This window comes from Capra hircus, chromosome 26 (genome assembly GCF_001704415.2).
Source record: "Capra hircus breed San Clemente chromosome 26, ASM170441v1, whole genome shotgun sequence".
Lineage (NCBI taxonomy): Eukaryota > Metazoa > Chordata > Mammalia > Artiodactyla > Bovidae > Capra > Capra hircus.
In genome coordinates, this window is record NC_030833.1 from 8,491,845 (window position 1) to 8,508,590 (window position 16,746).

At 46.5% G+C, this 16,746-nt stretch overlaps 1 protein-coding gene across 2 annotated transcripts in view; it reads left to right on the plus strand.

Moving 5' to 3' along the window:
* Positions 1 to 16,746, plus strand: part of CPXM2 (carboxypeptidase X, M14 family member 2) — a 135,700-nt gene that overhangs the window by 86,885 nt on the left and 32,069 nt on the right. For both annotated transcript variants that reach the window (XM_005698585.3, XM_018041654.1), the window contains 3 exons: positions 4,108 to 4,192; positions 5,127 to 5,277; positions 13,528 to 13,616. In XM_005698585.3, the coding sequence (XP_005698642.2) occupies positions 4,108 to 4,192; positions 5,127 to 5,277; positions 13,528 to 13,616 (325 nt within the window). The remainder of the gene's footprint in view (positions 1 to 4,107; positions 4,193 to 5,126; positions 5,278 to 13,527; positions 13,617 to 16,746) is intronic.

Sequence of the window (16,746 nt, forward strand, 5' to 3'; positions counted from 1 at the left end):
TTTTCCCAGATGGAAATTTGAAAATGCAAAAATAAATGAAGGCTAGCAGAAAGGTTAAATAAGTAGGTTTACAATTACTAACCATACAAAGCAGGAGTAGTAAATATCTTAGAAAAATTAAAGAATTTATAAAATTGAAAATAAATTCCAAAATCATGCAAAAGACGGAGGGATTAATGAAGTTAAATTATTGTATGGTTCTAGTATTATTATGAAAGTGTCAGAAATTAAAATTTGAGTAAGACTACTAATTCAAGGATACATATGTAATCTCTAGGCTAGTTATGAAAAGAATAGTGTGAATATTTAACTAGTAAATTAATAAAGAAAAAAATAGAATAGTAGGAATATTTGATCATAAAATGAAAATTCAAAACAGAAAATGAAATCTATTTCATTACAAAATGGAAATTTCTTCTTACCAAAGAAATAGTAAGGTGGTAAATATAAATCTAAATATAATACTAATTACATTTAAATGAACTATATTGTCCAATAGAAGAATAATATTATCATTCTGTACCTAAGAAAAAAATTCATGAGCGACACAGTTTAAATAGTTTAAATTTAAACTATGTCAGAGGTTAAATGTAAAGAATTAGGATATATATCAATCTTAACCAAAACAAAGCATGGTTAGCTCTCCTACCATCACACAAAATGACTGGAAGGCAAGAGGCACTGATAGAGATTTAAAAAGCATCTTTCGTAATCATAAAAGTCAATCTACAAAAAATATATCACAACCTCAAATCTGTATGCACTCAACAACATAGCTTCATAGTGTATATAGCAAAAGTTGAGAGAACTAGCAGAAACAAATTCGCAGTCAGTTTGGCATTCTTTTTTACATACTTCTTTCTATAACTGTTAGAAAAAGCAGACAAAAAATCATGGATGCAGAAGACCTGAGCAACATAGTCAGTCATGCTCGCGCTCAGTTGCTTTGGTTGTGTCCTACGCTTGGCGACCCTAGAGACTGCGGCCCAGCAGGCCCCTCCGTCCATAATATTCTCTAGGCAAGAATGTTGCAGTGGGTTGCCATGCCTTCCTCCAGGAGATCTTCCTGGCCCAGGGATCAAACCCATGTCTCATGGCTCTCCTGCATTGCAGGCGGATTCTTTACCACGGAGCCACCAGGAAAGGCCGACATTTGTTCAAAATTATATGTGTGGAACATTGCACACGGCAGTCACAGAACTGCAATGAGTTTCAGTGCACACGGAACATTAGCCAAAGCTGACCACATGCTGAGCCATAAAGGAAGTCTCAACAAAGCATCAACGTGATTCAAAGTATGTCCTCTGTTCACAATGAAATTAAACTAGAAACCAGCAGTAAGTAGATAACCGGAAAACCTCTAGTACCTGGAAATTTAAAATTGTCCTCTTAAATAGTTCATAGTCAAAGAAGAAATCACAATCACAAAGAAGAAACCACACTGAAATTCATATTTTGAACTGAATCCTAATAGTTTAGAGGCAGACAGAGGACAGGACAGGGGAAGTCCAGACAAATGCAACAGTATGTGCAAAGGCCCTGAGACAAGAGAGAGTGTAATCTGTATCAGGAATTGAGAGAAAGGGCATGGAAAACAAGGGGTAAGCAAGGGTTTTGTAGAATACAGTGAGGAATTTGGTCTTAATGCTAAGATAAGAGTGATACTTTCAGCAGGGGGTGCTGCTGCTGCTAAGTCGCTTCAGTCGTGCCCAACTCTGTGCGACCCCATAGACGGCAGCCCACCTATTTCATTTAAAAAAAGTAAGCCTCTGACTGCAGGATAGATTGGAGGGCAGTTTAAATTTTAAGAGACTGTTTGGAGGCAACTGCAGTAGTCTTGGCCTGAAAGATTGGGCTGGATGGTGGCAGTGGAGCTGGGGGAAGTGGGAGGTTCTAGAAAGCTCTGGGAGGTAAAATTGACAAAACTGGGTGATGAATTCACTATCAGGGTGAAAGGGAGGGTGGGGAACCAAGGAGGACTCTGAGATTTTGTTGCCCTGGATGGATGGCAGTATTTTTTCTGGGGCAAGGGCTCCCAGGTTGGGGTACAGAGTGGACGAATGAATCAGTTGGTTTGGGCGCAGGTTCAATTTGAGACGTGGCTGAGATGTTATGTGGAGAGGTCAGACAGGCAGGAGGACATGATGCAGGTCTGCAGGTCAGAAGAGAGGGCTGAACCACATAAGCAATTAATCACCCTTCGAACGCAAGTGTTGAACTGGTTCATGTTTATTTTTTCTTTTTATTAAGTTTGAGAAATCGTTATTTGGTTTTCAACCTTTGTTTTTTATCTCTCTCCCCTTTTCTTTGGAGAACTTGTTTGAATTTTTCTTTCCATACCTCTCTGTTTATGTGCTTCTTTTGAGCATGCTCAGTTGTGTCTGACTCTTTGCAACCCCATGGACTGTAGCCCACCAGCCTCCTCTGTCCATAGGATTTCCCAGGCAAGAATACCAGAGTGGGTTGCCATTTCCTTCTCCAGGAGATCTTCCTGACCCAGGGATCGAGCACGTGTTTCTTGCGTTTCCTGCATTGGCAGGCGGATTCTTGACCACTGTGCCACCTGGGAAGCCCAGCTTCTTTTGAGAGTTTCCTAAATTCATCGTCTCCACTGTGAGGGATACACCCCTCACCTCTGCTGCCTGCCTGGCAGGGTCGCCATGGGGCGTGATCAGCAGAAAAACAGATGGCAAAGGAACTAAGGATGCAAGCCATTGGAAAATGATTTGTATGTGGGAAACAGGTTGCTATTTGGGGTGAAGATAGTTTCCTACTGCAAAGGATCTGAGCACTTGCTGAAGTGCCTTTCAGAAGGTTTGCTTATTGGGTCTTCACACACAGGCACGGGCCCAAGTCCTTAACCTCCCTAGGAGAAGCATGTTGCTTGATAAATCCTGGCTTCCAGCAGGTACTCACACAAAGCTGGTGGGCAGGTGAAAGAAGAAGGTTCAGCTGAAGATTGGTTCCCAAGGTCATATAAAAGCATCTAAGAATAATAACTTTTGGGTTTTCCTGGTAGCTCAGATGGTAAAGAATCTGCCTGCAGTGCCGGAGAACAGGGTTATATCCCTGAGTCAGGAAGATCCCCTGGAGAAGAGAATGGCAACCCACTCCAGTATTCTTGCCTGGAGAATCCCATGGACAGAGGAGCCTGACAGGGGATCCTTCTTGCGATCTATCTGTATCCTGAGTCCAAGGAGATTTCACAGTCGGAAAACAAGAATTCCAAATGCTTCAGCTGGTGGAATGTTCTAAGAGATTAGTCCATTGGTGCTTTTAGTTCCAATATTTTAAAAATTTAAAAAGGAAGATGCTCGGGAAGACTTTTCTCCATTGCTTTAACAAATAATGTTATAAAGAACTGAGGCGGGGCGCGGGGAAGTCTTTTTTTTTGTTTGTGTTTTTCGCCTAGCCTACCACATTGACCTCCACACTGGGAAGTCACATTTTGGCTCTTTTTCCCTCAGTAATTTCTGTGCAGTAGGATGTGGTGACAGGCATCTGGCCTGGAGCCTGGATATCTCTGGATTATTGCTGGAGGTGGGGTCAGGGAATTGTCTGCCCGGCTCTGACAGCCAGAAAAAAGGAGAAACCTACTATCTCTCAGAGACTCAGGCTGCTGTGTTTGGGGTTGGTGGGATCGCATTTGCTACATTCCCAAATCAGTTTTCCAAATGAAGTTTCTAGACTGACTTTTCCACCTTTACTGAGATTACTTTTCCATGTGGAACTCTACTACTACATGTGATGTCAATGTTCCATATAAACAAACATGCAGGTATTTGTGGATCTTTATGTGCATGATAAACTTTTAATGTTATCGGGGGCCAAGCATTGTCCTAAGTGTTTAACGGGTATGCAACCATTTACTGCTTACATTAATATTTTAAGCTTGGTGCTTTTATGATTCCCATTTCACGGATGAATAAACTGTAGCATAGATGGGTCACTTAACTAGCCAAGGCCACAGGGAGGGCGAGAGTTGGGCCAGGGTGTGACCCCATGCTGTCCACCTCTGGGACCCCCTTTGCCTATTGCTGTACCTCTGTGCGGAAGAGGGAAACCTTCTGAAGTGCTTAGTCCCAATGATGTTTTATTTTTTCTTAGGAGTGACTGGGTGACCTCCTATAAGGTCATGGTCAGCAATGACAGCCATACGTGGGTCACTGTTAAGAATGGATCTGGAGACATGGTGAGTCCCCTCTAACCATGCCCTGGGGATCTGGCTGTCAGGGCTCTCCAGGGAGAGCAGTGGACACCCAGCCAGTGTTTGCACCTGGATGTTGGCTGATTCTGTGCCAACTCAAACAACCATCCAGAGTGATGGATGATGACCGCCCTTTCCATGCCCTGATGCTCAGAACCATGTGGTCCACGTCCAGGGCTCGTGTAAAAGTCAGAGTTGCTGCGATGTGGTATCTTCCGTAGGTCACAGGTCAGCCCTGGAAGACCAGTGGCATGTGGGTTATGTTGGGGCCCGCATGGCTGTTCAGTTATAATAGTTCCTGAACTTACTTTACTTACCTGGCCTTTCAGCTCCATGCCTCCCTCCAAGCTTGCCCTGTCGCCCTCTTCCTCGGGTTCCCAAATGCGAGTTCCTATCACGGTACAGTGCCTTACACAACCTGCCTGCAGCCTCTGTTTGACCTTTGTTCCCATTCTCAGCCCCCACCCCCGCCTTGTACCCACTCCTCTGTGTTCCAGTAAAAGTGAGGTGGCTGAATCCAATGTCTGAGCTCCTCTAGCCATCACTTCCTTTTCTCTAGCATCCCTCCCGTTCCTGCATCTTGAGTTTTCCTTCAGGGCCAGTTCAAATGGCACCTCATCCCCAAAGCTTTGCTTCTTCAGAAATCCCAAAGCTCTGTGGCTGTCTCTCTGCCATGACTCTAATAGATTTCACCTATGATATCTAAGTTTAACCCTCCTCCTCCTCACTCCACCCCCATTAGATGGGTGTTTCCTGAGGTCCTGATCCATTCCTCCTCCCCATCCCCATCCCCCAAATGCCAACCTCACATTTAGGTGTGCCTTAATGAAATCTTGCGGACTGAGTGAATTACTGACTCTTTCATGACTTGATAATGAAGCTCTAAAAGAGTCTCCTTTTCCCCTTTGTGCATAAATAGATATTTGAAGGAAACAGTGAAAAGGAGATCCCTGTACTGAACGAGCTGCCCATCCCCATGGTGGCGCGCTACATCCGCATAAACCCCCAGTCCTGGTTCGATAATGGGAGCATCTGCCTGAGGATGGAGATCCTTGGCTGCCCGTTGCCAGGTGGGTCTGCCCTTCTGTGCTTCCTGCAGGGAGGGAACGCCGGTGGAAGACAGGTGTTTAGCCAGCAAGGTGAATAAAAATAAGCCACACAGTCTTTTTCTCATCTAAGAAAATTACCATGTCTACTGCAGAATATTTAGAAAACATAGGTAAACAAAAAGAAAACAAAAATCTCCCAGAACAACACTCAGAAACTCTCTGAGCATGTGGGGTATTAAGGTAACATGCCAGTTGTGGTTTTGCCCACTGGGACTTTAAGATGATGCTTACTTCAAGGTTAAGAATTCACCCAGCGCTGCTGCTCAGAAGCAGGCAAAAAATGGCATAAAATTTTTTTGGTAACGTGTTTAGTTGCCCTTGAGTGCTCTTGCCACACTGGTTACAGGACATGGCAGAAGTTAATTTCAAACTTGACCATGTACGTAGTCTTGTTCTGTTTACATAGTGAAGCCTCTTTCTGTTTAAGTAGCTTCACTTGGTTGCCTGTATCTTTGGGTGCTTGTTCCTTTAGGTTGTGTCCCCCTTGCCCTGATTTCACATGATGGAACTGGGTGTAACTCCAGGGTGGAAGGAAATAAAGGGCTTGAACTAACATGAGCTTTTTGCTTGTGGACCTTTGCTGGTGTCTGCTCTGGACAAGCTAATCTGGTCTGGCTTGCAGCTCTGTCGGCCTTTCAGAACCTAGGGATTTGTGCCTGTATGGAGCCTTTTGTGGGCTTCCCGGGTGGCTCAGATGTTAAGAGTCTGCCTGCGATGCCGGAGACCCAGATTCAATCCCTGGGTCAGGAAGATCCCCTGAAGAAGGGCATGGCAGCTCACTCCAGTATCCTTGCCTGGAAAATCCCACGGACAGAGGAGCCTGGCGGGCTAGAGTCCTTGGGATCACAACTGAGCTACTGACACTGCTACTATTTACTGGAGCCTTTTGTGGCGGCTTCTTCATCCTCACCAGACGTCTCCAGGGCAGGAAGCTGGCCTCCAGAACATTCCTAAGGCCCTTCACCAGAGCAGCCTCTGGGAATTTCTGCCTCCTGTCCACCCACAGCCAGGCCACAACAAACAAGGAGCACAGCTTTGGGTTATCTCTCCTCTGCTTCCTCCTCCAAGGAAGTCTCAGCATTCTTGTCTTATCTGAAACTCAGGCCTGACTATCTCTGGATTCCCCCTGCCAGAAGGAGGGGTACCACCAGTTCTGATGTTCTCAGGTGCTTCTATATCCATCATGCTATTTCTATAGCCACCCCCCCCCACCCACCGTGAACTTACACTTACTCAGTTTTCAGAGCGTATTTCATATCATTTATTGCTTTTCCCTCAACCCTCTGATATCCATGATCTTGCTTTGCCTAGTATGAATTTACTCAAAACAAACTCTATATTGGTGAGAAAGACAAGTCTGCTCACCTGCCATCTACTTACCCTCCCACCAGACAGATTCTTTGTTCCTTACTTGTACTTACTTGATTACAAACTTTTTTCATGTCACTAACACTGTTAGAGACCATATAGCTTGTGGGTGTTTTTATCCACCATATCTCAGGTTTTCAAACTGCCTCTTATAGCTGGAAATTCAGTTGTTTGATTCGAAAATTGGAAATAAAGTCGGAAAATCAGTTTGATTCTAAAGAATTTCACAGTGGATGTCTTCATTTCTGTGTCATTGTGCATGTCCAAAATTATTGAGTGAATTATGGGATTATTGCTTAAATTAGATGATGGTACAAAAGACCCTGATGCTGGTAAAGATTGAAGGCAGGAGGAGAAGGGGACAACAGAGGATGAGATGGTTGGATGGCATCACTGATTCAATGAGCATGAGTTTGAGCAAACTCCAGGAGATTGTGAAGGACAGGGAAGCCTGGCGTGCTACAGTCCAGACAGAGTCGGACACAACTGAGCAATTGAACAACAGCAAGAGGTGGGATTGCTGGTGGGAAAGGAGTGTGTGTTTTCAAGGCGGGTCCAGAGAAAATGTGAAGGCCTTCCAGTGTGGGACCCGGGCCCCCTTCTGTGGCTTATTCATCCTGGGGTGGTGATCACAGGGCCCGCCGCTGCCGCCGGGGTCCTGCTGGGCTTTGCTGAGCTCACTGCGTCTGCAGACACAGACCCAGGCAGGGGACCGTGAGGCCAGCTTTGTGCCTGGCTGCTCAGTGCGGCCTCACTCTGCTTGCTTTAAAGGGCAGGGTCACGGTTTCTCTCTGAGGGCAGGAATTCATCTGTTGTTGGTTAAGGGCAAAGGGCAGCCTGTGAGAGTCTCATGAAATAAATATTTTCCTGTGAAGTTATTCTTGGTGTGTGTGTGTTTGAAGACAGGTCCTGGGGGCAATTTAAACACAAAGACAGAGTTGCAGTGTGAAATCTGGACAGGTTTCAAGTATGGCCTTGGAGTGGTTCTATTTTCCAACCCCAAATACTCAAGGCGGTTTTTCTTCTAGAAGTTACTTAGCAGTCTGCCCGGAGGGGAGCTGGCCTTTGTACATGCCCCTGGTGGTGGTCGCATCTGAGGTCCTGGGGTGGCCCACGGGTCCCCACGGCCATGTGGGTAGGTGAGTCTTGCTCAGTTGCCTTGCTGTCGACGTGGTTCCTTTGTGCAAGTTAATGAGACCAGAGGCAGAGGTGACCTGACCAAGTCCATCACTCAGCCCAGCGTGACTTTGTGCTGGTGATGCAACTGCCCAACGTCTGTTCTTCCTGAAACTCTTGTTTATAAAAAATTTATTTACCTCTGCTTCGGCTTCTCTTTGTTCTGTCCTCACTGTCTTCCTGCGAACCCTCAGGTTGGGGCAGAGGAAGGGGAAGATGCTTTTTAAGTCTTCATGAATAATGTTTCTAGAAATTTTTGAACTAGAACATGAATTACCCTATATATGTCCAACTTGTTAGCAAAGACCCTGATGCTGGGAAGGATTAAAGGCAGGAAGAGAAGGGGACGACAGAGGACGAGGTGGTTGGATGGCATCACCGATTCAATGGATGTGAGTTTGAACAAACTCCGGGAGATGGTGGAGGACAGGGAAGCCTGACACGCTGCATGCTGACATGCAAAGAGTCGGACACAACTGAGTGACTGAACAACAGGGACAACAAAAAAGCTCAAAACTAATAGAAAAGGGGGAGGGTTGTTTAATGGTTATAGTTTCAGTTTTGTAAGATGAGAATGTTCTAGAGATCTGTTTCTACAATAGTGTGAATATATGTAATGCTACTCAACTATACTCTTGAACATGGTTAATCAGAGGGTTTCCTGGACTCGGGCGAGCAGCCTGGTAGAGATGCCGTGAGGGGGGGGTTATATAAGCTGGGGCAGAAGATAGGCATGAATGATGGCTCGGTGCAGATGCTGCGAGGTCAGGTTACACGAGATGGGGCGGAAGATACATGAACGACGGGCTGAACCCTCCTCGGAGCCACGTGGAGCTGTGGGTTTGATGCTTTCACTGACAGTAATGACCTGGGATCAAAACAAGCTCTGCCAAGGGTCCACGTCTGCCCTTGTTCCTTTTGGAGCGACCTTGTCGTAAGAATAGTCACATGGGGTTGGACAAGCGCAGCTTCTTCTCCTTAGGGAGCCAAGCACCTTGCGGAAGGGGTTTGTTGCTGTTTGCCCTGCTGCCGGGTCATCTCTGCTCAGGACTCTCTGTCGAGGCATCAGGGCTTAGGGTGACCGTAAGGACGTGAGTGAAAGTGAAAGTGTTAGTCGCTCAGTCGTGTCCGACTCGGTGTGACCCCGTGGACTGTAGCCCACCAGGCTCCTCTGTCCATGGGATTCTCCAGGCAAGAATACTGGAGTGGGTTGCCATGCCTTCCTCCAGGGGATCTTCCTTACCCAGGCACTGAACCCAGGTCTCCTGCCTTGCAGACAGGGAAGCTATAGGTAGTGGGCATTTCCTTGGGTGAGCGGCTGGCCTCGTGGCAGGGAAGGAAAAGGGCTGCGGTGGCTGCATTTCTCGTGTCCTGTTAGTCCTCAGAGAGCACTTTGAGGTCAGCCGTTGTTTTTCTTTTTAAATGAGGTGAAACTAGTGTAACATGGAATTAAACATTTTAAAGCACAGTTCAGTGCTACTTAGTATATTCACAAGATGGTGTGATCGCTGGCTCTCTAACCCCAAAACACCCTGGACTCACTGAGTAATCACTTTCGAATCCCCTTCCTCCATCTCTGGGTAACCTCTAATCTGCAGTGTCTGTAGAGTCACCTGTTCTGGATAAAGTGCATCATGAGCTCAAGGACTGTAGATAGCAGTGAGCCCCTGGTCCAGCAAAGGTAGCCTTTCCTCTCCCGATTGAGAACTCCCTCCCATCAAGCAAGATCCCAGCCCCCTAGAGCGGCAAACTGCTGAGCAGAATGGTCCAAGCGCTGGGGTGTTCCCTTGGATGTCCACTAATGGGGTTTCTTCTGTGATTATGACCGTCCTGTGGAGTGCGCTGGTGCTGGATTTGGGAGAAGAGCGTGTGTCCACGTCATTGAGGAGCCAGGGATGTTCAGGGTGTGGAGTCATTTCCAGAGCTGGCATAACTCAGTACCAAAAAGTGGATGGCTTTGGATAACAGAGTTATCATTTGAGAGGCCGTGCGGCGGCGTCTGTTCCTGCCTCCCCCGTGGGCTGCTGTGGTTTGCTGTCTGATTCTGACGCCCCTCAGCTTGTGGGCGCCTTGCCCCCGTTGCCCCCTGCATCATCACATGATTTCCCCGAGTGCTTCTCTCTGTGCTCACCTTTCCGCTTTGGATAGACGCAGTCCCAGTGGAATGGGGCCCACCCTAAGCCCCTCATTTATACCCGATGAGCTCTGTGAAACCCGTCTCTTCAAATAAGGTCCCGTTCTAAGGTCCTGGGGGTCAGGACTCCAACATATGTCTTTGGGGCGGGGACATCACCCAACCCAAAACAGGCTGAATGAGTAGATCCGTTGGGATGGAGCGGGATTTTGAGTCATTGAGTAAGAGAAGTGAAGGGGGGAGGAGGTGGTAGACTCCAAGATCCCCTTCTGGAGTGAGTTTATTCCCGTAACTAAGGTGTTCCAGAAGGGATAAGCTGGTTTTCAGTACATCTGATGCATGAAGCCAGCCACATGAAAGGAAGCAGGAGGCTGATTCCCCAAGGCACCATCTGTGAGAATAAGGTCTTGCAGACTGAATCAGGACTTCTGTTTCAAATGTCGGAAGTCCTACTCAAATTCGCTGAAGTGAGGAGGGGGAGAAAAGGAAAATTTTAGTTCACAGGAATAAAAGTTTCAGAGGTAGATGTGACTCTGGCTTCAGGTAAGAAAGGGTCGACAATCTCGGGGCCTTCTTGGTGCAGTCAGAGCTCCCCTCCTCACCAGCTTGCAGGCGGGGAGCTTGGCCACTAACAACCCAAACTCATTCACCATGTGAGCTGACTCTAGCAGGAGGCCCTCCTCCTATGGCTCTGGAAGGAAAATCAACTTATGAGTCCAGCTTGTATCCTGGGATCATCTCTGAGCCAGTGGCTGTGGCCAGAACATGTGTATTTTCAGGGGCTGGACCTGGGTCACATGCCCATCCCTGTGAGTGTTGGGTGAGGCTGTTCCATCCGAAGCATCTGGGATAGATTCTGCACAGGAGATAGGGATTCTTTTATCCACAGAAGGGAAAAGAGGACAGTGGGTTTGGCTGAATAACGGGGCGTGCCTGCAGACTCTGAGCCCCAGGATGGGGCGGCTGGGTTTGGTTCTCACTTATTACCTACAGTGTTGAGCTCCTAAGAGGGTCTCTGTAAAACTTCATCCAATCAGAATAAGCGGACAAGTAAAGAAGTATTTGTACAAAAGGTGGAAGGTGGAAAGTTGTGAAAAATGCTCACCTAGGGTTCTGAGACAATTCTGGAACTTGGATCAACATCCTCAGACAAATTGGTTAGTCTCAGGGAAGGAAGGAAGTTACCAAACATGGAGATATTTCATATGTACAGTTCTGAGCTTTCCTTCAGTCCTTTTTAAGAACCCTGAAGCCATAACTTGTGTTTGGAGACAAAAGGGGCATTGCAAAAAGAGTTTTAGAGAGAGGTTCTGGGGACTTGGAGGGTGGTGAATAGCTCTTAGGAATCAGCTTGTGGGTACATTCAGGGTCAAGTCATGTGAAAAATGTGCTTTACCTTGACTTTGAAACTGACAGGTTTGGAAGTCAAAGGGCAGGTGACTTGCCAGAGAATGGAGTCAGCCTGCTCTCCCCAAAGGAGAGAGCTTAGAACAGAACTGGGGGCCTTTGCTAAACCTGAGTTGCTTTAGCTTCTTCTATGAACAGAGTATCAGCTTGCTCCCCTCCCCCTACCTCTGCATACATTATTTGCTTCTAATAGTGTTACTGGAAACCCTTTTGTGATCATTAAAAGCCGCCTTTTTGGCCTTTGGGTCTGTGTGTGGTTTTCAACCTGTTGCCAGCCTTTAAGGGAACCCCAGGGCTGGGTCCACGTGGCAGTCACACCCTGTGGCCGTGGGATGCAGACAGGTAGCTGGCTCAGGTGATCTCAGCATGTGTGATATTGCTGGCAGTGTCCTCTGTACTTTAACACGGTGCCACTCAAACTTCTTGATTTTTTTAAAACCGTGCATTCTGATTCAGTAGGCGTAGGCTGGATCTTGCAAGCAGCTGGTGTTGCTGGTCTGTGGCCTTGTTTGGTGGCACAAATTGGGACTCTGTGCTCCTGACCCCACTGGGAGCAAGTGGTCCTCCTTCCATCACCTGCCACGGCCACCACCTGCAAATTGTCCTTGGAGCCACTTGGATCAGATGCCTGCTATGGTTCTAGCTTTGCTCACGTGGTTCCTGAGTTCCTGCGTTCATAGGTTGACCTGTCTAAAGTACCACGTGCTCTCTACATTGCAAGGAGACTTAAGCTGGTCGGGATTCCTGGCTGCATGGAGATAGAGATGGAGGTCGTGAGCCTGGCTGAGGCTCTGTAGACCTCGCAACTTTCTGTCAGGCCAGGAGGGAGTCCTCAGGGCCCACAGGATGGTCCTTTCCCCCTTATCCTTCTTCTAGCTCTTCCTGCTCCCTCCTCCCTCCTTTCTTCTGAGTGTTCTTTGTTTTTTGGAATTATATAAGCAGTATCAGCTAATAAGAATTAAAGAAAGAAATCAGTTTATACAGAAGAGAGTCAAGTCAAGAACGGACGTCTCCTCCCCAGTCCCCAGAGGTCACCACTGTGAATGCACGCTGATCATGCCTGTTCGGGTGCTTTGGCCTCAGCAACAGAAGCCCAGCCCCCACTGGCTTAGCAGTTCAGGAAATTTTTTATCTCACGTGACTGAAAGTCCCAGGGGAGGTTGATGGGGATCTAGGGTTGGTTCACTCAGTAACTGTTGAGTTTCTCTTCTCACTCTCTCCTCTGTGCCATTAAAGGTCTTCCCTTCAGTCCAGACTAGTAAGAGTGGCCAGGGGTGCTGTGCTCTGATTGATTGGCTTAGACCAGTCATGTCGTACTCCTGCAGCTGAGGGTGTGAAGTCAGTTTCCTAGAAGTGGAGGAGCGGGGATTCCCAACAACACAGGGCTCCTGTTAGGAAGGATAGAAGCGGACTGCATGTTGGGTGAGCAACTGATAGTGTCCACCACACTTCCAGAAATTTCCATGCAGTTGTGATGCTCAGTCTCGAATTCATTTATTCATTCACTATCCCTTCCTTCATTTAGCGTGACAGTTTGCCAGACACTAATACTAACAATTTTATATTATTAATATATATAATGCATATATTATAATAAATTGTTAATAGCAACTTATTAACATTGTTGATAAAATAACAACGGCATCACCAACTCAATGGACAGGAGTTTGGGCAAGCTCTGGGAGATGGTAAAGGACAGGGAAGCCTGGCATGCTGCAGTCCGTGGGGTCACAAGGAGTCAGACATGACTGAGCGACTGAACAGCGAATACTAACAATGAATCCGTGAGGGAGGTACCACTGTTCCCTGTTTATGGGTGAAAACCCTGCTCTAGTGACTTATCCAAGGAAAAGGAAAAACTGCTCTAGTGACTTATCCAAGGTCACGCAGCTCATGAGTAGAAGAGCAGAGATTGGAACCCAGGCATTCTGGCTCCAGGTCTGTGCTTTCCCCACTAGGTTAGTTCTGACTCTTTAAATGCTTCTTGAAATTTGGCTCTTTCACCTCTGTGTGAATGCTAGAAGCTGGAGGTTGGGCTGTGTCCCCACATGAATCAGGCCCCTAACAGAGCCACCATAAGTAAAGGAATGATGTGGATGAATTCAAAACCGTATTTCTGTCCCTAGATCCGAATAACTATTATCACCGCCGGAATGAAATGACCACCACCGATGACCTAGATTTTAAGCACCACAACTATAAGGCGATGCGCCAGGTAAGACTCTGGTTTGTCAGAGGGAAATCTGTCTTGTGCCCAGGAGCATATAGGCGTTTGTGTTTTTGTGGTTTGTTGAGGCCACACTTAATCTTGTGGTTTCGAGGTTAAGAATGCCTTGTTGGGGCTGGGGGCGCCCAGAGGAAGCCTCTCTCTCCAGCAGGCGATTGAAGCAGAATTCAAACCCAAACTTTCTGAGTTAGTACTGCAGCTCTTCCTCCTGCACTATTGATGGAAAGGTGGTGCAGCCACTCAAGAAAACAGTATGAAGTTTCATTCAAAAACTAAAAATAGAGCTACACCGAATGACCCAGCAATCCCATACCTGGGTATGTATTCAGAGAAAACGAAAATTTTAATTTGAAAAGATTCATGTGTCCCAGTGTTCATAGCCATGTGTTCCTCAACAGGTGATTGGCTTTAAAAGATGTGGTGTATATATATATATACAATGGAATATTAGCCGTTAAAAAAGAAAGAGCGTTGCCATTTGCAGCAACATGGATGAATTAAGAAAAAATTATCCTTACTGAAGTAAGTCAGGCAGAGAAAGGCCAATGTTATGACACCACTTGTATATGGAATCTAAAAAGTAACACTAACGATTTTATGTGCAAAATAGGAGCAGACTCACAGACATAGAGAACAAACTGTGGTTACTAAGGGAGAAAGGGAGGGTTGGAAGGATACATTAGGAGTGTGGCATGAGCAGATCCAAATTACTGTGTGTAAAACAGATAAGCAACAGGATTTACTGGATAGCACAGGGAGGTACAGTCAGAATCTGTAATGATCTATAATGGAAAATAACATAGACATTGTGTATATATATATGTGTGTGTGTATATATATATACACACACACATATATATATGTATCAGAGGAGGCAGTGGCACCCCACTCCAGTACTCTTGCCTGGAAAATCCTATGGACAGAGGAGCCTGGTAGGCTGCAGTCCATGGGGTTGCTAAGAGTTGGATACGACTGAGCAACTTCCCTTTCACTTTTCACTTTCATGCATTGGAGAAGGAAATGGCAACCCACTCCAGTGTTCTTGCCTAGAGAATCCCAGGGGTGGGGGAGCCTGGTGGGCTGCCATCTATGGGGTCACACAGAGTCGGACACGACTGAAGTGACTTAGCAGCATATATCTATATCTATATCTATATATATATATGAATCACTTTGTTGTACTCCTAAAACTAACATGATATTGTAAGTCAAGTATACTTTAATTAAAAAGATACTGTAGTTCTGAAGAATCACCGTGGGCTTGAGAGGTAACACTGATTCAAGGACATTGGTCATGTGCAGAGTGGAAGAAGAAGGATCTAGAACAACACTGGTGATGGCAATAGCAGGAAGCTCTCACACAGCACCTACAGCTATTTCCCTACATTAGGAGTTTGCATGTGTTAACCTGGTCAGTCTCTCTAACCGCCCTGGGAGTGCAAGATTATTGTTGTTATTATCTTACTGATGGCGAAACTGAGTCACTGAGGGAATATATAACACCCCCTTGTTATTCTGATTCTCTGATTCTCAGTATTAGAACCACTGGAAGAAATCTGAAAACATACCTATACTTGAAACCTGCCTCAGGCCAATTAAAGTAGAATCCTTAGGAAAAGGGACTGGGGATCTAAAGTTTTAATGAAGGCTGTGCTTGCGATTCTAATATACAGGGAGGTTTCAGAACAGCTGGTTGATACCTTGATGACTGTTAGTGCTTTAGTAATGTTAGGAGGAAAAGGCATTACAGAGGAGATTGTCCTCAAACATAAATACAGAAACCAGGTACTCCAGAAGTAAGTCAGAGAGAGGAAAGCAAATATCATACACTACATGATAAATACATATGGGATCTAGAAAAGTGGTACTGATGAACCTATTTGCAGGGCAGGAATAGAGACTCAATAGAGAACAGACCTACAGACACAGTGGAGAAGAAGAGGGTGGGACGAATTCAGAGAGTAGCCTTGGAATATATACATTACTGTGTGTGAAATAGGCAGGTGGTGGGAAGTTGCTGTATCGTGCAGGGAGCCCAGCCTGGTGCTCCGTGACAGCCTGGAGGGATGGGATGTTGTGGGAGGTGGGAGGGAGTTTCAAGAGGAATGGGACATGTGTATACCTGTAGCTGATTTGTGTTGATGTACGGCAGAAACCAACACAGCATCGTAGAGCAATTATCCTCCAGCTAAAAATAAAAATTACGGAAAAAGAAAAGTAATTAAAAAAATAAACATCTCCACAATAATTGGAAACAAAATAAGAGAGAAAGAAACCAGGTACTCCTGAGCTGTTGCCAACATTTGCACACTGGGTGTGGAAGAGGGAGTGGACCAAGCATTTAGTAGGCGGGGCTGAAACAGCAGCCCAGAGCTGTCTGAAACCCCTGTTCAGCATGCCCCCAGCCTCGTGCTAGAAAGCCCAGGGAAGTGCTGGCAAGTGGAGAAATCCTTAGATATCGAAGAATCTGCCGAAAGGGAGCAGAGAAATAGACTCACAAAGGTGTTTGAGGAACAAGTGTTCAGCAAAGACCAAGAGAGCATGGCTCAAAGTGAGGGCTCAGAGGTGCCAAGGGAGGGAGCCAGCCTCCGCACGAGGGCCAGAGACTTCCCTTCTGCTGTTGCTGCTAAGTCACTTCAGTCGTGTCCAACTCTGTGCGACACCATAGACGGCAGCCCGCTAGGCTCCCCGGTTCCTGGGATTCTCCAGGCAAGAACTCTGGAGTGGGTTGCCATTTCCTTCTCCAATGCATGGAAGTGAAAAGTGAAAGTGAAGTCTCTCAGTCGTGTCCGAGTGGTCATGACCCCATGGACTGCAGCCTACCGGGCTCCTCCACCCATGGGATTTTCCAGGCAAGACCATCCCTGAGGTTGGAGCAATTAGGCTGTGCCACATGGGCCCTCTGCCTCAACACAGGGAATCAACAAACCCGTGTTCGTCCTGCTGTCATTTAATCTGAGATCCTCACACACAGCTTCCAGATACCTGTCGGCACAGATGTGGAGGTGGGACATGCTAAGGAGATTGTCTTGCTGTCTGGCTCTGCAGAAGCGAGGCTAATATGCTCGGACTTGAGTCTGAGTCATCCCTGCCGCTCTCCGTCTTGGGGTGTTGATGT